Source organism: Battus philenor, unplaced genomic scaffold (genome assembly GCF_028537555.1).
Source record: "Battus philenor isolate CCGP_79_NKW_IND1 unplaced genomic scaffold, ilBatPhil1.0.hap1 SCAF_9, whole genome shotgun sequence".
NCBI classification, from domain to species: Eukaryota; Metazoa; Arthropoda; class Insecta; order Lepidoptera; family Papilionidae; genus Battus; species Battus philenor.
Genome location: NW_027181759.1, coordinates 8,187,754 through 8,209,691, shown reverse-complemented (window position 1 = coordinate 8,209,691; position 21,938 = coordinate 8,187,754). Strand labels below are relative to the sequence as shown.

Sequence of the window (21,938 nt, the reverse complement as noted above, 5' to 3'; positions counted from 1 at the left end):
AAGTTAATGGTCATTTAAAAAAAGAGACGACTCAATATAAAATTATTTCAAGTTTGACAAAAATATGATTGTCTGTAAGAGATTGCCTTGTTAGATAAGACCGCCCATTGGACTCTTTTGTTCAATATTATGAAACTATTTAAATGTGTCCTAGTGTGTACAATAAATAATAAAAAGAAAATTAAAAAACTATTTAAAAGAAAATCATGTAATCTTTAATTCATGTTTAGTTCTTACAATTTTAATTGAAAATTTCAGATTTTTATCTTTATATAACATTATATATAAGTAACATTTGAGTAAAAAATTCAAAAATATATTGACAGAATTTTATACAGTTATTTTACGTATATGCTGTGAATATACGAAAATAATTATGGATCAATTTTTGCCTTTGTTATAAACTGTCGCAAATACGCATTTATCAGCGGGCTGGCGGGCGGTGCATTTTATTGCATGATTACCACTGCATGTGCGGAAGTGGCTAAATATTGGTCCTTTCCTTACTTGTTATTAAACAATAATGACAAGTTTATGATCATCCTAATAATAACGAGGTTGTGTTTAATGCAAAATTATATGAACTTGCACACAAAAATGTAAAGACCATATTATATAAAAAAATATTTTTTACTTTGTTCTCCAATTAATTATTAAAACTTTTCAGATTTCTGTCTTTTGATTACTATGTATATATAGTATTATATGCAAGTATCATACAACTTAAAAATTCATGAATAAATTGTTTGATATTATATAGTCAATTAAAATAAGATGTATGATCATAGCATATCATAATACTCGTTAAAGAAATGTGGATACTTATTAAATTATAATCATAATTGTTATTTCAGTCCTAAAACGTCTACACCTGGCAGTAAGCCTTCACCATAGATTTGGAATAGTACCAGTTGGATGCGACCAAATTGACTTTAACAACTATTAACAAATATTAACAAGAATTTTACGATCATCTCAAAAACAGGCGATGCTTAACGAAAAACTATTCGAACTTTGTCATAAAATTTAAACACCATTTACATTTAAACTTTCTCCCTCAAAAAATATAAGCTTAATAAAAATCTATGGTGATTGGCAAAATGATGAGGCGTTTAGTTTAATTATTATTAATTTTTTAATAAGATATAACAAAAACCAAAAGTCCATTTAATAGAGGATTATATTATTTTTGATTTTTTTAGTTCGTCTATTAGTTATCGAAACTTTTACTATACTTGTATTTTGTATGTATATACGCAAGGAACATATGACTTTATATATAACTTAAGAAATAAAAATGTTATTGATATAATAAGTGCCATATTGGTTACAGGCGTGAGTGAGAGCCGGTGGCGGGCGATGTCGCTGGGACGTCGGCGGCGCGCGATGGCGGCATGAGCGGAGCGAGCGTGGGCGCGGGAGCGGGCACAGTGAATGTGCCGCCGCTGTCGGCCGCCGAGGCGCTGTCCTCCTTGCTGTGGCAGCCGTACGAGTGCCGCTCGCCGCCCCTCCCGCGCTCTTGTACCGATGGAGCGCTGGTCGCGAGGGGGGCTGCGCTCCAGTCGCCTAACGGCGGTCGTCATGCGCGCGCGTCGTATGCAACGTACCGCGCCTTCACTCACGAGATGCGGCTGCCCGTGCCGGCGCCAGCGCCGCTTCGCAAATCGGACTCGGTCTCGGTTCGTGTGCCGGGCGAGCCGAGCCGAGAGAACGTGTCGAGTGTGAACGTGAACATAGTGCATGTGGATGCGCCTCCCGGTCGCAACAGTGCCGTGCAGACGGAACGGGAGAGGAGCGTCGCGAGTGCCGAGTGCCAGACGGAGGAGCCTGCGCGGAGACGGCGGCCGCGGCGTGCGCGGGCGCCTCGCGTTCCCGACCGCGAGAGCGTGCCGCCGCCGCCGTACAGCACGCTCCCACCGCCGTTGCACCCGGTCCCCGTGCCCGTGCCCGTCGCGGTGCCAGTGCCGCCCACTCACCCACCAGCTCACCGCTTCCCTTTTCAACCCATCCCTCTCAGGTGAGAGAAACGAATAGTAATTGTTCGTAAATTTATTTTGACCTGGTTGTCATTACTGCCTAAAACCTCTTTTAAGGTCTCAAAACTAAACTCCTTGAGGAGCCCCGGCTCCGGTCACATACTACAATTTCACCGGATTTAGGTGTTGGTTTAGTCAATCATGTTAATACACGCGGATTTAAAGAGAAAGGCGACTTCATCGCTATACATAAGAAGGTAGTTGTTTTTACACATACAGGTAGTGTACAATACATGTGGCTTATGAATAGCACATAATGAAGAGATATAGTCGATGCGTGAAGATTTAAATCTTTGTATGATTTCACAGCGTATTTCGTTGAACTCTTTTATTAGACCTGTACACGATATTATTCCTGTAAATAACATTACCGCAAAGTGAAAGGGTTAATTTGATATTGGAGTCTTCGTGAACGATCTACTTACAATGGTTGTTGTGTAACATGATTTAAAATGCTCTTAGCCGTCTGTAATTAACCTTTTTATATTAGTTCAAAAGGAACTTACTTGTGAATATTTAAAGTATAATAAACATTTAAAAAAAGGATCTTTAAGAAGTAATTTATTAACATTATTAAATCCACCTTTCCCGTCGCAGTTTATATACAAAACAAAAAAGAATGACCTTGTTGCATACGGTCTGATAAAGTCAAGGTCGTTGGAATCCGTATGCCAATTTAAAATGTTCCGTAACAGAATCCTTCAACCTAGTTGTTACACAAAAGTTAAATAAAAGTGGAAAAACTTAACGAAATGAAGTTTCAATAGCCAGTTGAACAACTTTTAATCACTGTGTTTGTAATATGACTCCCGAAGGTGTTGTCTAAACAGGTTTGGTCTTCAACCACATGGTGGAAAGTTGTAGTTGAAGCAAGCTAACGACTTGACTTATGCACCTATATACGCAAACAACAAGTAACGCTATCTTTTGTAATATAACATACATGTTTTGACTTCTAACATTAAAGCAATAATAAGCGAAATGTAATTTTAAAAGTTTTGTGTTTTTTATTATTGACACAATATTGTCCCAGTGGATAATAGTATGAGTGTACCAAAAGATATTTTAAAATTGTTTTACGATAAATAATCAAAAGAAAACCGTCCAGATTTTTTGGGGATTTATCTCAAATCAGGGCGCATTGCGCCTAATTACTTTAAGTAGAAGAATGCCGTTACAGAAGAACTCAAATTGAGTCTATCTTTTATTAAATTGAGCTTTTTTGGCATTATGAATGGTCTAAGTCGTTAATGACATCAATAAATAAACATTTAAAGGATATTTTATAGCGTTCAAATTAAAAATTATTATCGGATTCTATTGACGTCTAAAAATATAAGACAATACGTCATCAGTGCATTTCAAATTAAGAACAAATTTTGTTAATAATATGTAATGTGTATGATTAAATGTAAAATAATTGAAATTCTTATACATTATTATATTATATAGACTAGCAGTCCACCACTCGCTTTGCATGGTAGGCCCTTATTTTTAAGATTGTTATTATATTATAAAACTTCTCTAAAATAAAAGCAGTTAAGTTACACATTATTACATCAGCTATGTACCAATACATGTCCCGTCAATATCGTTTCAGTCATTTCAGAAAATAGCCGAAATAAACAGACAGAAAGATAAAAATTAAAAATATCTAATATTCGTATGTTTACCGTATGTATGTATGAATATATATACATGTAGTAAAAAGCATTTATTTAATATTACAAATACACACTCCAATTTTAATTATTTGTATCGAAAACTTAGGTGCTTAAGCAAAGTTTGAATATTATTCACATTTTTAAATATAAATATCTGTTTATTACCACTGGTTATCTATTAGGTTACTGTGTGGCTTAGGATCGAACTCACAGGTTAGTTTCCTGACAGGCGAGCATTTTCTTTTAGATTATAAAACAAATCAGTATATGCAACTCCCAGTGGACTTACGTGGTGTATAACAATCCATTACACTGTGATAGGAGAATTAACGTATATAAAAAAAAAAACATTTTTAACTTAATTTATTAAATTAAACTAATGCTCCGGATAGTTATGATGCCCCGCTATCGTAGTCGCCATGTGACTTGGTGTTGGCGGAGTAAGAGCATTCATTTTTTAAATTTATTGCATGACAATTCGGATACGTGCTACGGAGTTTGTAGTTATAGTGTATACATATGCACAAAAAAAAAGAGGTTCTAATTTTATTTTATATTTTCGAAATATATACGTCGAATCAAAAGTAAGTATGTTACGGTGCCAAGAATTAAATTATGCGTTTTGTAATAGTAATTATCAATAATTTAAGTATTAGAGTTACAAGTACATGAACACTGTAACCAGAGTTATCCACCGATAAAAATATAGACATCTTTTAGCGTTATTTTTTTGGAATCAATAGCAGTTTAGAAAGTAGTTGAAATATAAATACGTTACTTCTATAATTATAGTTATCCAGAGACATGGTATATTTAGCGACTGGATATGATGCAAAGAAAACATTCAATGTTGTATGAAAAACCCATACTTAGCTGTCAGTGGAAACACAATAATAAATAGTTATTGATCTAACATTTATCTGTTATGTAATTAGGTTTTATTGAACGAACAAAAATATGACCGTGTAACGTCGGGGTCACATTATTCTATAATATTTAATTTTTAATCTTCGTCTTTACAAATGTAATGTGAATGTAATTTAACTATATTATTTAAAACCATATCAGCTAACGTTTGATTTCGTCATATATACCGTTTATTAATTATTACTACCCCTGTTATTTAATTTTGAAAATCATGTAGTAATGTGGTATTTCATTCAAACCTATGCTGTTTTGGTTTTCAGTACTACATAATATTATAACGATTATTACCGAGTCAGAACATACAATAAAGTTCAGTTTATCCGATCATCACTTTTAGTAATATAAAGGAAGTAGTAATAAACTGTATATATTCATCGCAATATGCAAAAACGTTCGGTAAAAAGACAACGGAAACAATCGAGAAATTTCGGAGAAACACCCTGTACGCACACGTCCTACATAACAGCGAGGTCCGTGTAGGTCGACGAGCGCGTTGTGACAACATTTGTAGATATGTGGGCCGATCTCTGTGCCTTTCATACGTCTAGATTGTTAACTTCATTAACATTGCTGTGCCGGTATCGGGCGAACGCATGCTATAACACTTTTAGGCCGGTTTCCGTCAGGTGTTTTTGTCACCGTGTTTCGATTTTTGAATATACTTTCCAAAGTCTCACTATAGGAAACAGGAACATTTTAATTTTTTTATTACAATAAGTTCAAAGTATAGATATAAAAATTCTAACAGAAATACATTTTTTAGATCAAGCCATTGCAGTATGAATTTTTGTATGTCATTTATTTGAGTCAGTCACGGGTAATATAAAAATGAAAAAACACTATAGGTTTATTGTAGTTATAGGACTAGAAAGAATATCACGGGTTGCATCAAGTCATAAATATTTTATTAATTATTTCTCTGGTATTGATGTTGACTTATTGAACACTGCATACATACGTAATATTTACTCATGTACTATTTAGTTCACTACTATTTCTTGAGAATATTTTAGTTACGTCTAAATACTTTTGGTTCACCTGTATCTACTGGTAACGAATGACAGACAAATCTATACAAAATTATTGAGGATGTTAAATGTGGAGCTTTGGAAATAGTGCTATGTTATAGACAAAGACTTTTTTCAGAAACGTTTTGGAATTATAATAATAGTAGTATTTTGTTCACTGAGTTATCCTTATATTTGTTATTTCTATTTGTTGACCTTCAAAGTAAATTAAATAAATAATACTAAACTTAGAGAAATAAAAATGTATTAAGGTTTGTGAAATTAAATCTCTGTTGGTAATATCGTAAATCTTTATTAAATAACGTCATTAATGTTTGACGATACACAGACCAGATGGGAGTCGTTACTAGACAGATGCGCATGTATGGTTTCAGTGGCGTTTGCACTGAGCCGTTGTAGTGCTGTTACAGCTTTATTTAATTCAAGGCTAATTTCATAGGTCTACTCTTACATTGATTCGCAGCCATAGAATTTCGCTAATGCAAATTGGTGGACCTCCGCCAGTAAACAATGACTTCCTTCAAACCTTCTTCATCATTCGATTTAGCTTTACGTTTACAAGTGATTGATTATAAGCTTTAAAGATTCGAATGTATGGCTCATTTGCTGCCAATAAATGTATAGTACAACCTATCTAAAATATATATGATCTCAGAAACAATTAATAACTTAACGATAATAAAATAAGAACAAGCGTTTTGTATAACCACATTACTAAATATAAAAATTAATTATTGTTTAACATCTGATTATTTTGCCAGAAGTTATTGGCCTCTCGTCTTTCAATAAAAAAATAATTAATGTAATATATTTTAGAAAGATATCTTTATAATTGACTGGAAATACGTGTAAAGGCTTTTTTTGGCTGACTGATGAGCTATATATTCCCTTTAAATCTTTTACTCTTATAACCGGTAAGTAGTAATAGGCGATTTCATTTGATATGTGCTATACTATAATCTGGAAATGTTTAAATGATACGAAGACAACGTTGTATAATAATACGTAACAGATTTAAAGTGGAAGTTACGATTGCTACTTATGAAGGCAATTCTTTATGTGGAAGTTCTATTCCGAGATTCAACACTTCCTTGAATGTAAAGCTTACAAATATACTCGCACCTCGGGCTGTTGGCGTATTGCCAACGTCCTAATGGCGAGCGATCTTCAAATCTGGAAAGAAAAATGTACGTACAAATAACCAAAAATGAATGGTTGTTGTTTGTTTTCATTACGATGAATCTAAACTCATTGCGTAGATTAAAATAAATACGAGTACATTTGTATTGCTTATTTTAAACGATCACATTTACGTTTCATCTCCTGCTTTGAATTAGGTTTTTATTAATTACTGGCATGAAATTGATTCAAGTTGAAATATTTTCTAGCAAAAGGAGCAAAAGGAATCGCACCAAAATGGTCGTAATCATATTTATAGCCTTTCGTATTGTTTTGGATTGTCTGGCGTCGACTCAAGATTGCGGTCTCAACTCGTGACTCGAGCGAGTTGAACAACCAATTACGAACCGACTTCGGCCGATCCTCGAGGCAACTGCAATCCAATTTGCGAGAGCATTGTCTGTCTGTTCTTACGGCAAAATCTACTTCGATGTACGATTGACTAAGTCACAAACACTATTATCAAGAAAAATATTTTTATAGTATATTTATATAATAGTACGTACCAATACAGAATTTTATTCCCCCATATTTGACAATGGCATAGTATGCAATAATGTTATCTCTAAGTTTCGATAATTTTGGTACATCGCTATGCAGGTTCCGAAAAGAAGCGTTAGCACATTTGCTCGAAAAGGTTGAATAGTGATATAATTATCGTTTTCCTTTGTAATGATATCTTCAATAAACCTTAACCTACATATTAATACCTTTTTGTAGTTGTTTATCGTAAAAACTGTTAATTACTTACTTGAGTTTCTGGAGTTTGAGTTTCTTATACGATTTTTGTAAATAATTAGTCCCTTATGTATTAAATTAGTATTCTTAAATTAAAGAGTCATGAGGTAAAATATCCGACTACTTAGTAATAACACGTTTAACCCATATTTAAGTATTGATATATAATATTTTACGTCACCATGTCCTAGAGACATGGAGACATGTCAGTCTGGTTGAAAAATAAAGCTTGATTTCTTCATATTGTAATATCAATTATGTATATAATAGTACATACACATTTTGGAAAATCAGTTAGTGAAAATAATTATAAGTTTGATATTTAAATTTGTCTGTCAAAAAATAGTACGCTCAAAAAATTTTGATATTTTTTTAAATGTCAATATTGTAACATTGAAAGTTAAATCATTATAAGTATATGTATATGTATTGCCGACCAGTAGCAAATGTCTATTACGCAATTATGAATTATAGTCTCGTATTGTACTAGAAGACAATCGCAACAGCTTTGTATTGCTATTTAAAAAGTAAATTACATAATTGCATTGTTAAACCAACATATTAAACTAACTAGTTAAAACAATGCACTGAATAAGATCGAGTACTTGGTGTTTAAAAATGATTAATCGCTATGCAATTGTTTTGTCAATCACATAAAATATTCCTGTTAAAAGATTTAAATTTATTCAAGAAATATACAATTAAGCAAAGAATGTTATTATTTATGTTTATATTTCCACAAAATCTATTACTGTGTTATTTTTGCTGGTGTACTAATTAATTAGATTAGGAAAATATAACAATAAAGTCTAAGTATAAAAACAAACTTAGCTAATTAACTTTGAAACGATATAAATAAGGATACGAAATAGTTTTTTCCTTCTTAACAGCAAAATTAGTAACGTTATATTATTTAAACATATTCAGAGCCTAAATACATAGTATATAAATGTATATTATTATAAAATTAATAACTACATTATGAAAAGAAGAGCAAGTGTTACCTAATCAAAACCTTATAGACTTTGACTTTTGTTATTAGATAGTGCCATAGATAAAGCTTCCGTTGAAATATAGTTTGGTTTTTGTAAAAGAGACAACAGAAAATTCTATTTTTTTTGCAGCGTAAATTAACTACACATGGTATGACGCACAGAAACAAACATAGAGCCATTATTACAAGCTAGTGCTCTTAACACGAATATTAGATACCACATATAACAGAATCTTTTAAAGTAGAGAAAGGAGAAGCAGAACCGTAAATTATTATTTTGCTGGATAGTACGCAATTGCAATTGACAAAGATGTCAAGAAATAAAGTCGAATTTACAAAAAATTAAAATGAATCTTACACAGTTATTGAGAGGCCAATTAATAAAGAGTGAACAAGGGATTGTGTAATATAATTTAAATAACAGTAAATTTTTGTAGCGTTGCAAGCGCTCTGTGATTTTGTCAATCTGGTTTTAAATAATGTTTAGATAACAGTATTAATAAATATTTAAAAAATAAATGTTTAAAAACAAAGCAAATTTCAATCTAAAATATGTAAAGATATTTGGTGTTAATATACCAAATATTCCTAATGGCACAGTAATATTAATAAGTTCATCATGTATTCTGCGTTAAAAAGAAACGAAGAACAAATCTAAAATTATATAAATTAAATATTTCATAATAATATATTTTATAGCATATATGTCTTGTATCAAAAATTATTCGTTTGTTGCCACTATGACATAGTTGCACTCGAAATGTTTAGTGAAACATACGGTGAAAGTGTAATGTTGAAACGTAGTCGATGTACATGGCATGTGTTGTCATTTCGCGTCGTAAACAATAATTCAAGTCATTATAAATGACTTGCAAAAATATTTCTTTACGAATTCATTACCAACAAGGGAAACATTTATTTTTTGAAATTAGCATATTTAATTAATCGATATCTATGTATATTTAGGTATTAAATATAAATGAAACATATGCTGAATACAAATACGGAAACAACAATGTTTAAAAAATATTTCAAACCGAATTGAAATCGAATGATAAAACTATTAAATATTGTAAATGTCAAACAAAGAATATTATGAACGTTTATATGCGAGATACGGTTTATTTTAATCATGTTGCGCCAAGAGCAATTAATTTGGTAAAAAATACATATTGGGTATTATTTAGCAAATAATATTTTGTTGTGTTTGCTAAAGCCGTCTTTAGATATATGAATAATAATAAGCCTTTTCATCTTCTATGGTTTTCTTATATTTCACTTTAGTCTTGTATTGCAATGTTATTTTACAATAACAAATGACTCTTAATGATCTAATAAGTAACCTAGTTTCAAGTGAAATCGTTAACAACGTTACCGTTGAATTGTAATGAATGTATCCATTAAAGAGATAGATATTTATGTTTGTTTCGTATAACTGTAGTTCTTTTGGCCTCTCTAATCTGTTTTCTAAAATAACGCGACCATTTTTATGGAATTAATTCACATTATGCGAAGGATCGTATTAATAGAAAGTCATATTGTATACAGACTAGTGGTTGTTGCTACTAAATTTTAAATCTCTATGCAGAATTCAGAAATTAAGAACATGGTTTTCGAACTACGTTTGAACGCTACAGATCGATGAATAACTCTTAAGAGATCATTATTTTTAAAACTGAAGCTCTCATATACTCGTAAAATGCTAATATAACATTTATGTATAATATAGTACATTATATATAGTACTGGTAATACCTTGTAATATGTGATAAATAATAAATACAAATTTAAAATTTAAGGCATTTTTAAATAATTCGTAATCCTAATAGGAACAACCCACCTTATAGTAAATAAAAACAAAGTTCACTGTGACAAATATTTGTTGATATGAAATATTATTTATATATTATAACAAATCATATTTCGTTTGTTTATTACCCATTATAAGTTATACTTTATATTACATTTAATTTGTATCTGCAAAAATAATAAGCCTGCAAAAGAACCTACAATATAAAAATAATTTAATGCAGTAATATTACTACAGAGAAAAAAAAACGGAACTGGTTTAAAGAAAAAGAAAAAACGATATCACAGATAAAAAACCATGATACAAATTATATAATTGCAATGCTACGCAATTATGGTCTAAAGCACGTACAAAAAGTATGTAACTTTTGATGGTATTCAGTCAACAAATAGGAATTGCATAATAGCGTTCTGAACACTTTCCTTTTTAGTTAACAAAATAAGGTCCGCTATAACCTTGTGGGCGTGCGGTATGAATTATAATTGGCACCATTGTATGAGTAATAAAGAACTGGTTAAGTGTAGAACGTTAGAAGAGGCAATTGGAAATCCTGGCTTCAATTGTCAATCTAAAACATATGTACAATTGTTAAAATTGTCCTGTTGTTATTAATTATTGAATGTGTCGATTACGATTGAGTAATTTTATTCTCGTCTTTTGCTAAATCCAACGAAAGATATCATCAAACGCAGATGAAAGTTTTCAAGATAATAACACATATTTTGTCTTTATCCTCAAGTCATTATGCAAGTGATCATTATTTTGAACACGCAACTGGCGAAATCGCACGATGTCATTATAACTTGAACTCTGTGCATAAACAAATTATCTACGTAACTGTTGGTTTCAACTGTTATAAATCAAAGTCGTCGTAGTCCACGTTTCAGCCCACAGTTGCCTACTACCATAGACCTCTCCCAAATATATCTACGGAGGAAAAAATCTAATAGCCATGCTTGGCAAGCGGCTTTGCGATCACAGTGTGGTATTATGATCCGCAGAGGACGCTGTTGCCTATCCTCTGGAAACTTATTTGTTAGCACTGGCAATGATATGTATATTTAATGCTTAAAGTGGAAATGATATAAGATATTGCTCCGGGAATTGAACACGCGACGAACGATCGCAAATCTCAGTCCTCTACCGCTGGGCTACCACTACTGGATAAATACATTAAATCAAAATATTGACACAAATTATAACAAAACAAAATCTATTTAACGAATTCTTTTTTATATCCTTAGACGTAATATTTCTTTAAGGTTAGTGAGAACTACTTTTGCCTATATTGCTCAATATCAAAAGAATCTGGTTGGTTGATATTTTATTTTGTGACCTCGCTTGAATTGACCGACAGCGCGTGCTCTTTGCACTCAATTTTGCATATTTTAATAATGTACTTTAATACGCCTGTTTAGCTTATTAACTTTTACCGTATTGGAAACGTCTTTATTATATTTACATGTTAATAATAGTTTTGTGTATACATCACTAAATTGTTGTTGAGCTCTATTGAAAACACAATGTTGTGCATATAGGTTTAAAGAATTATGAACTTTTCGCAACTGTTAATTATTATTTGATAATAATGTGAACATTTTGGAGCCCTGCAGCTAATAACAATTGTTTTTTTTTACATGGGCAACAACGACTTTTGTAGTCTGCTTCCGCGTCGCTGCTTCAAAATTTGAAAATATGTTTAAAATAAAATAAAGAGTTTATCAAAATTATTTGTAACTCTTAAAATACGCCAGAATTATATTCATGTTTTTGAAACATAAAAAAATATGTAGTCCTCTTTAATTTGTTTGCGATCGAAGGACTTAACATCGTAATTTAATAACATTTTCCTGGAACTTCATATCTTTAACGTGTATTAATTACGCACACGAAATATGTATGTCATGTCTTTGTGTACGCTTCATTATTTCTTCTTAATAATAAAAAAATACAAGTCGAATTCTTGTGATAATCTTATTTACACTCCACGATCACATTTTAAATATTTTTAAACTAATAATTACCATGTGTTTTAACGATCTTTTTGTTTTAAAAAAAGTACGTGATTTTTTTTTCAAAAAAAAAAAATGGCGAGTTGTTAAGTATATAGTAACACGTCAGATGTATAATGAATATTTTTCTGTTTCCATTTTAATCTATCTCACTGTTTTCAACAAATTTACTTGTCAATTAGATTGTTATTATTTGTCGCTGTTTTATAATTTAATTATTTTAGCTTATATTACATTGTACTTAAATTGGTCATAACTTTTTATGCTATAGTCATATATGATTGTAATGATATTTTTTTGTTATAACAAATATTTATTTTGTATTTCATTGTGTTAAGTACGTTATATTTACGATACTACAACTAAAGAAAAGAATTTTATCAGGAAGAGAATTTTAAAGCGAACGTTTTCTAAAGCTTTAATCGTTGGATTGGCAAGCAACTTCGTAAATGAATGCTAGTGAGATATTTCAATGGATACTGACCGATAACTGACTGCATTCTAAAGATATCATTACACGTCATTGAACTGCAACGAAGCGAAAAGGCAATTTTAAAAAAGAACTAAAAATACCGTTTTCCGTTCCCAATCATTCATGAATCAATTTCGATATTCCTCTTTGATCTTTCTACTTTAATTTCTCGATCGTTTGCAGCTTGCATTCTTTCTATGCAACTAATGATCATAATCATAATTCACTAAAGAATTTTCTGGAAAATACGCAGTATGTGTTATTTTAAATTCGAAGGAAAAATCGAAAATATTTAAAATGATAAAAAAAACATGAAGCACGCATTAAACAAGTTTGAAAAAGATCTTGTTATTAGAGCATGCTAATGCAAAATTGTATTTCGATATTTGGTTGAGGAAAACTGTATACTAAATAAATTTCTGAAGTTATGATGTTTTCTTAGAGTATGTGCCTTATACATGTGTTATATTGGTTACATATAGACTGCAAAGACAATCTTTACTATTTTTATCGGCAGACAAAAAAGATACGATCGTTGTAGGCGTTTATATAAGTTACCAAATACTAAAAAGTGTATTATAATTTATGTTACATCTTCTGTGTTCTGTTTCTATTTGAAGGGCACTTATGCTAATGAAATTATTGATCTAATCAGATTATTGTATGACACAAGGTGAAGAGCGCAAACGTTGTTGTGAAACATTTTACATTTTAAAACTTGTCAAAAAGTATTTTTGGATATCTCTCATCGTATTGTCAAGCATTTATAAATCTATAATTTTTTTGTTACAGCCCAAGAGAACTATCAAATAAAAATAATCAAATCAAAATAAAATAATTCTTCAATTAATTGATGTCCAAACAATTATAAGAAAATGTTATTTTATTAAAGCAGTACTATCGTAATTTTTTTACATAAACATTAAAAATAGTATGCACGCTTTTAAATTAAGTTTATGTATTAAGCATTCAAAGGAGTGAATTTAAAAATAGTAACTTAGTAAGTGATATAATTTATAGTAATGTAAGCAAACCCCGTAAGGTGTTCGGGTCTATCTTGTCGAACATGAGGATTTGAAGGCAACATATTCAGATGATGGAACCGCAGCTAGTTTACTGCGTAGCAATGAACTCCACAAGTTTCTGGGACATCGTCAAAGGCGGCTAATAGTACAATGCTCCACCATGGCAGTCCCTTGCCATATCAGAGAGGAACTAAATCTGGCGTTAAAACAACAAAGATCACCGGATGGCGATCAAGTAATTCAACAACTTCGGCGCTATTTGAAGCACGGAGCGGCTACTGAAGCCTTGAGAAGCTATATGGCCATAAAAGTCTAAGAGTGGAAGAAAGCGGGAATCAACAATTTAACAATATCCTAAGAAAATCCTCCCAATGGTAGCTTTTATGGAGGAGGTCACGACATTCATCAATGTCTTCATTGAGACGCGAGCCAACATAGTATATATTTTATGAGAATAAATTCTTAAAACACAAACAACATTAATCAAGAGCATAGTGCTCTGAGATTTTCTTAAGGACGTTACAATGAATGCGACTATTATAAGGTAGAAAATAAGTATTGAACAATAAGCAAATAAAACAAAATAACATTAATGAAAATGAAGCCTTAACAATCAATAGAAATGCCGTATCTTCGTATAATAGATACCATAGTGTGGTACGGCTCTTTGTTTAATTATTTTGCAATACCGGGATGTCGCAATGAATTGTTAATCATTCTGAGATACGGGAATTGCGGTGCCTGAAGAACGTTCTATAGACAGCGTAGGATTGATTAGCCTTTTGTCGTCACCTAAGTATGCTTTAAAATAGTAGAAAATTTAATTTATTTGCTTTTTGGCATTTTATTGTGCATTAAAAAACATAAAAAAATCACCAGAATACATCCAAAAAAAAATCGAAGTACAATGGCCGGTTTCTTCTAGTTAACCGTTTGATGGACTTGGTGGATTGGAAAATGGTGTTGAAATTGAATATACATGCATATTACAAATTACTTATAATATATAAAAATACGTAAAAATATGACTATATGCTGTTGTAATACATAAACTACATAGTTAAAATACAATATATGAATATGAATATGAGTGATAAGTAGATTTATACATCTCTACTTGTTGCACTGTACAAAATATAACATTGACAGGTAAGATATATTCGAATTTTCTAAATTGGCAGATTAACCTTTGTTAATTTTGAAAGACCTATCTTGTATATCTTTAATTTATTTTTATTGTATACTGTATTATGAAAATGTTACAATAAATTAAAGAAAAACCTTGTTCACCAGTAAGGTGAAAACCTTACTGGTTAACAAGGTTTTTTTCTTCTTTTGTCTTTGTTTCTTCCGGTAATTAATTTAGTAATGCGGGTTATTTGTTATTCGTATAATATATTAAAACAAACAATTTGCATCATGCACTTTGTGCGAATATACATTTGATTCGATAAACTCTGCGGGGGAGTGCAAAATACAATATTTCGTGGTTTCCTTTATTGCTATTCAAACAATATCGCAGTAGTAGAGAGCCATTGTGATTCACGGGTCCAGTGAATTATGTTCGTATTAATCGTGGGGTTGCCACCCCGAGTTATCTGAATGCGGTGCCCGGGGATTTCAAATTGCCACTATTGTTTCCTAACGATTATGATTTTAACAATGCGCGCGAACATTAGTCGTATCTATGATTTTCCCAGGGATCTCGACGCGATTTCCCTCTATTATGTAGTTGGTACATTAATTCTTTTTGGTTAATTGCTTTTCATTCGCTTATTTGATTAAAGGTAGAATGATATTAATGGTAGTAAATTAAAAAACACATTATGCGTAACAAAAATTAGCAGTCATTGTGTTACAAGTTAAAAGGGTAAGTATATATACATATACTTAATAACGGTCTGATTATCCCAACTAAGGGACATTGTGCTTATTTTGGACTGGCTATAATCTAGCCAACCTAGTGCCTCGCCAGTGATCTAGAGAAGACATTCTGTTCAACCGTGATGATTACAAACGTGGAGAAATACGTAGAGAACAGTCTTTGTCTCTTTCGGGTTCCCGTAACACCTGTAGTAAACATATTTTTTAAAAAAAGGTAGTTGGTGCAAGGTTTTCAAGAAACTGTGGCTTATTTGGAACGCATTACCTTAGCTTGGCGGCATTCACCATGGTTCGCCGATCGTTCAAGTCTTCATAGACGGGTCATAATGAAAAAAAAATAAAGTTATAAAAAGTAATGTTAGTTTTATCTTGATATTGTTATTAGTAGTTAAAAGGCTTCTTTTTGTCATTTAAGTATTTACAGATAATATAAAAGAGTATGTTGGTAACTAAATGGAGGAATCAACTATACTCGCGATTTGGTGAGTATGCGCTCATCGTGATTTGGGGAAGGTCCTACATTGCTGCTTGTGCACCGAGCGCATGTTCGGAATTAATTAACTTTTGTGGCTACCAAACGAGGTCGAGTGTATTCAAGTTTAGAATTCAATTATCAAGTCCGTTTTAATTGAAGTCACACCCCCTGCCCTTCCTGTGGAAGCTAATCGCTAAATATTTATATTTTAAATTAAAATGTTCGTCCAACTAAAATTGAAGAACATGGACGAAAACCATTTAGAAAGCTCCACAATTTATATTGTTTTTAATGTTTGGGGGTATGCTAATTTAAATCTTAGGTTATTTACGCTAGCAATCAATGTAGCATATAACGCATGTGTGTAATTCACTTTTGATTGTGTTATAACTAGTTGTTATGACATGAAGTTTATAATAATAATAAAAATAAGTAATAAATTAAAATAATTGTTTTCTAAACCAAGAAAACGAAATATATTAATTGATGCAATAATCTAGTTTTAAATAAGCATCTTATATAAAAATAAGAAGACATGTAACAGAGAGTTACGTTTCAATGATTATTTTAATATTTAGTAACAAAATTATCTCAAAAATAAAATTGTGTTAAAAATGTTTTTTATTTTATTGATTAAAAATCAGCGTTATTGCTACTATTTTAGGCGTTTAGTTATTTAATTAGATACAGAAGTTTTAGGGAATGACATAAACTTTGTGTAAATCTTTCTGAATTGTTGGAAGTTGGGTCTTAATCTAATATTAGAGCTTTCAGCTTTTCACGTCACTGTTAATACCGAGTGATTGATGTAATTTAGAAGCAACTTGTTAATATGAATTGTCTCTCTTCTATTTTTTTAAATGAATTAAATGTGAATAATTTACAAAGTTCAAGCATATTGTATGGAATCAAACCGACCCCAAAACCGGCTTTACCTTGTTAGAGAACCCCTTATATATTTTTCATCTCACAAAGTTTCCCATCAATGGAGCCTAATGGCGTGGACAGTCCTTTTAGTATCGTTCACTCTATTGAGGCAAGCCATTCTTAATACAAGCATCGACGTTTTAAACAAAGTGTATTTAGGACAGATAAAAACATACCCATCCTTTGTAAGACCTTTACTAAATGAATTAGTTCAACGAAGTTATCCATTCCGATAAGTGTTTTGAAATCTGTAAGTTACGTCAAGTTGTCGGAGATAAATTGTCTCTTTTGTCGTTATTCACTTAAAATGTCTATTTTGGTCATTAGGTATTCTTTGGCGTTGGAGAAGATTTAATAAATATATTTGACATGCTTAAATTTACGTTATTAATGTTTTAAATTTTTTTCCATAGGGGATATACCATAATCTTCACGCTTAGCTGACAGATTGGCTATCACAGTATTATGGTAAGCTGCTGCCCATCTTCTGGGAACTTATTTATAGGCAATGGTAATCTCATATAATTAATTGACAAGGTATCAATTTTAAAAAAATGTATCCCGCGAATCGAACCCGTGACTTTGATTGCAAGTCTCATGCCTCATCCGCAGGACTACCGCTGCTCGTTACATATGATTCGTGACGATATCATTGTGTATCTGCACAATCTTACGTAAAAAATGCAAACCCAAGAATCGAAAGTGTCTAATGGAAACTACAAATAGTTAATTCTTAATTAAATACGTATAAATAATTTTGATTTACTAAAGTCAATTGAGTTTTAAAGCGGGGAGATTGAAGTGGTTTCGAACCATCGATAGCATATAGGTTTCTGGGCTAGCTCGAACAACGAACAACCCTCGACGGAAAATTATCGGGCGGAACATCCTAAAGCACCTTATCATCATAGAAGATGAGTATGGAGGTGGTTTTAGTAACTTTCACAACATGCTAATTGTACCCCTTAGACTTTAACATTAAAACCAAAAAAAACATTGTTATTTCTTAATATTTAGGAGTCCTTTTCAAAATTCGCTCTAACACGGTCTCGGCTGTTGCTTGGTAACGCTCCCAGAGGTACCGTAAGTAAGTAAGGCACTGAGGGTTTTAAAATTTTGTCGACCACCATTAATTTTCAATGTCGATATCTCAGAATATTTACCCATCTTCCTTTGACATCTGAACAAAAGGAAATTGTTTATTTGTATTTAATTATTGTAACGATACATTTCAAGTAATAATTAATTCTTTAAAATTTCGTATTTTATTAAGATTTTAAAATGTTTTGTATGGTTATACATTAGTTTCACGCGGGAGGTGGATACTATATTTTGGGGTGTAGTAGAAAGCGTAAAGTAGTGTAATAACGCGAGAGGAGATTTAAAAAAATTTAAATTTCTTGTGACGTTTTTTATTAATGACCCAATACAAGATTTTATACATTAGTTTTATTTTAAACAATTATGTTTTAAAAAAGTATTAATATTCAATATGCATTATTAGCAGTTTTCTCTAACAAATTTATTAACAGCATAACAATAACAGCGCTTCTCTAAGTGATAGAAAGTAGCTTACCTCCTGTGCCACTCTTCATTCAAGCACGGCGAACAAGTTACGACTCGCTAAGCTTGTCGCACACATAAGTGATCTGTCGACGTCCGGGGCAAACTATCGCGGCCCAATCGAATCACGCACACACACCGACGTCTCCTCCATTTGTTGTTATGCGCGTTCGCAGGTCAGCTTTGTGCATCATTTTTTTTTTTAACTTAAACTGGTTTTTGAAGCGATAACAAACGAGTGAGTCAGAATATGGTGTTTAATAGAGACAGTGAATTAAACTTTTATGTTGTTGTACATCTATTTGAAAGAATTTTACGTAGAAATTTATTTATTAACATTCTTCGGCGAAGTTTCTCACGTTTTAATCTCTTAAAATTCTTAAAACATATTAAATTTTGTCATATTATAAATAAGAGACGATACATAATACGAACATATCGATCTAGTAAAACATACTTAAATTTATTTACGGTTTACAAAATATCTCAACACAAACCAATAATAGTGATAATAATAATAAATTTACTTAATAAAATTTCATTATTATGTTATACGAATCTTATATATTTTTTTTTCTTATATTTTGATTTTTGTTGTATATTTATTTAATGGCATTTTGAATAAAAAATATTAATTTTGTTTAAGTTACTTCATAAAACTTCTGCGTATATTCAATATGATGCCTATAATTCTTGAACAGTATTGTACCTGAATGTACCACCATCATACACAACGGCTATATTTTATAGAGCATGTCATCTTGACATAAAGAATTCGAAACACCCTATCTCCTGCTTTCAGTTTGACAAGGGACGACTTTACCTGCTTTAGAAACGGTCTTGGCTACGACTGCGGACGAACAGTCTAACAATGCATTAGTTCAACAGGAAATTCTCTATTGAAGCCGAGATGCAGTCGTTGGGAAGTTTAATTAGTTTATGTCGTCGTGTACAACGCTCTGACCTACATTTTGTTTAGTCGAGTTGGAAATTCTAGAAAATGCTATAATTATTGATACCACAAGTTTGTCATACGATTTTCAATTAAAGTGAACAAAAAGTATATAAATATGTTCTCGGTGACGTACAAATTTTAATTATGTTTGGTTTTTCGAGTTATATTACTAAAAAATTAGTTAAAAATATTATTGATTTAAAAGAATTGTCTAAACTAAAGACATTTTCTAAATAATTTCACACATTTATGAGCAAAAGTATTCGCAAATATTTAATAAAATATATACTGCCAAAGGAGTTATCGAAATCAAATTCTTTTGTGTCGCCCACAAAAGTGTTTGATTTATTGCGTAGAAAAAATCTTTAATACATTTTTTCATTTTTCGAGAGGCTTACCTGCCAGTAAAGGTTCACGTTGATCTTTTTTATTTAGAAATGTTAGGGCAAAGACTAACTAAAATTAAATGATAATTTAAGAACTTGAATAAAAGTAATTCTGAATTGGTCACATAGATACCCTATTTTTGTTAATAATTTAGGAAATCAAAAAATCTAGATGTCTTGAAAAACACGGGCTTGTAAATATGTAAATAGTTGATTATACGCCATAGCAACACTGTTTAAGACATTTATCGAATTATTTCATACATAGAATATAAGGAAAACTATAAGACAAAACGTGAATATGCTTAGCGACATGAACGTTCAATTTAAATTGTGGGAATTATAAGAAGCGACATTGTTGTCCTTCCTTTCGCTAACTTTATGCCGCTGGCCTTGATGCGTAAATACATTAATATAACCATACTTTCATTAATAATTAAAAAAACAATATACATAAAAGAATAAAAAAAGGTTAGTCCGCAAATGCACTTGTAAATCAGTTCTTGTGCATAAAAAATATTTTAACTAATACTAAGTGGCTGTAGTGAGGGCACATACCGCACAGAATCACTGCTGGTACTTAAAGTACTGGAGGAGATTGGACTGCTACAGAGTAGGACGTCCACAAGGTGGATGACGAAGGTGGACAGACCACCCTGTTAAGGTCATAGGAGGACCTTGGGTGCAGGTCACCAGTTTTATTAAAAATCTACGGGGAATGCCTATGTCCAGTAGTGGAGGTCCCACCACTGAAGTGTGATTACACATAATATTCGACATAAAAGTTAAACGTAAGAACTTGCAGAGTACTTTGAAAATAAAATTACAATTTCATTTTACATAAATATTACGGTTTTTAAATATTTATTGATATGTTTATTTATATTCATTTATCATGGAAACGTACAATATTTTAGGAGTGTCGCAATAGAGCACCGTGTAACAGAATTACAATTGTGTCTAACTTTTCACAAAACCTTAAAAACCGACAACTAATTTGCCTTTGTGCAATTAAAAAAAATCGGTGAAATTATGAATGTAATTGAACCTTTATTTATGTCAAAATGTGTATCTATTAGTAAGTTAAAAATGAAAATATCATATTCTTATGAGATTTAACGAAAATATCATATTTTAACAAAGTATTGCCTACTACAAACGCATGAAATGTATCATTTCATTCCGATTTTGTTTATTAATACATTTAAATATAACGATTTGCGTCAAACTTTTAAATTCCGAGGCTGTTTACTACAGGAATGAGCACGTTTTGGACCACAACAGCCTAAAGGGCGACGTAATTTTTAGTATTCTGTCGAAATTCAATCCAATCTTTTGGTTTACCAATATTGAAATTATCATGATTTGTTCTGTCATTCCTCATTTAAATTTTGTAAATTCGTAAAATTAAAAAAGTAAATCAATGAAGTTTACATTTATAAAAATGTACAGGTGGGCTATAATAAAGTTTACTTTTGAAAATAATAAAACAAATGTGTTTTGCCTTGACGAATATATATTAAACAACGGAAGAAATCTAATTTAAATTTGGAAAATTTTAAGATGTCCTCCTTGGCTTCAAAAACATTCTTACAACTATGACACCGAGAGTTTTCAAAAACACGCCTGCAAGTATAAGCTGTTGTCGTCTCTCCGATTTATTATCGAATTATCATTTCAGTCCATAGTCACCCACTGCGAGGAATAAGTCTCTCTCGAAGACATCTATCGGGGTTATATCAAAAATGCCATGTTTGGCAAGCGGGTTGGCAATCGCAGAATGGTATTTACGCAGAGGATGCTATTGACAACCTTCTGGAAACTTGTTTGTAAGCAGTGGCTTTACTTATAGTAAATGATCAA

At 31.5% G+C, this 21,938-nt stretch overlaps 1 protein-coding gene across 1 annotated transcript in view; it reads left to right on the top strand.

Annotated features, from left to right (window-relative positions):
• The first annotated feature begins 1,394 nt into the window (after window positions 1-1,394).
• Window positions 1,395-21,938, top strand: part of LOC137932290 (uncharacterized) — a 98,912-nt gene continuing 78,368 nt past the window's right edge. The window contains exon 1 of the mRNA XM_068775896.1: window positions 1,395-2,017. Within this exon, the coding sequence (XP_068631997.1) occupies window positions 1,395-2,017 (623 nt within the window). The remainder of the gene's footprint in view (window positions 2,018-21,938) is intronic.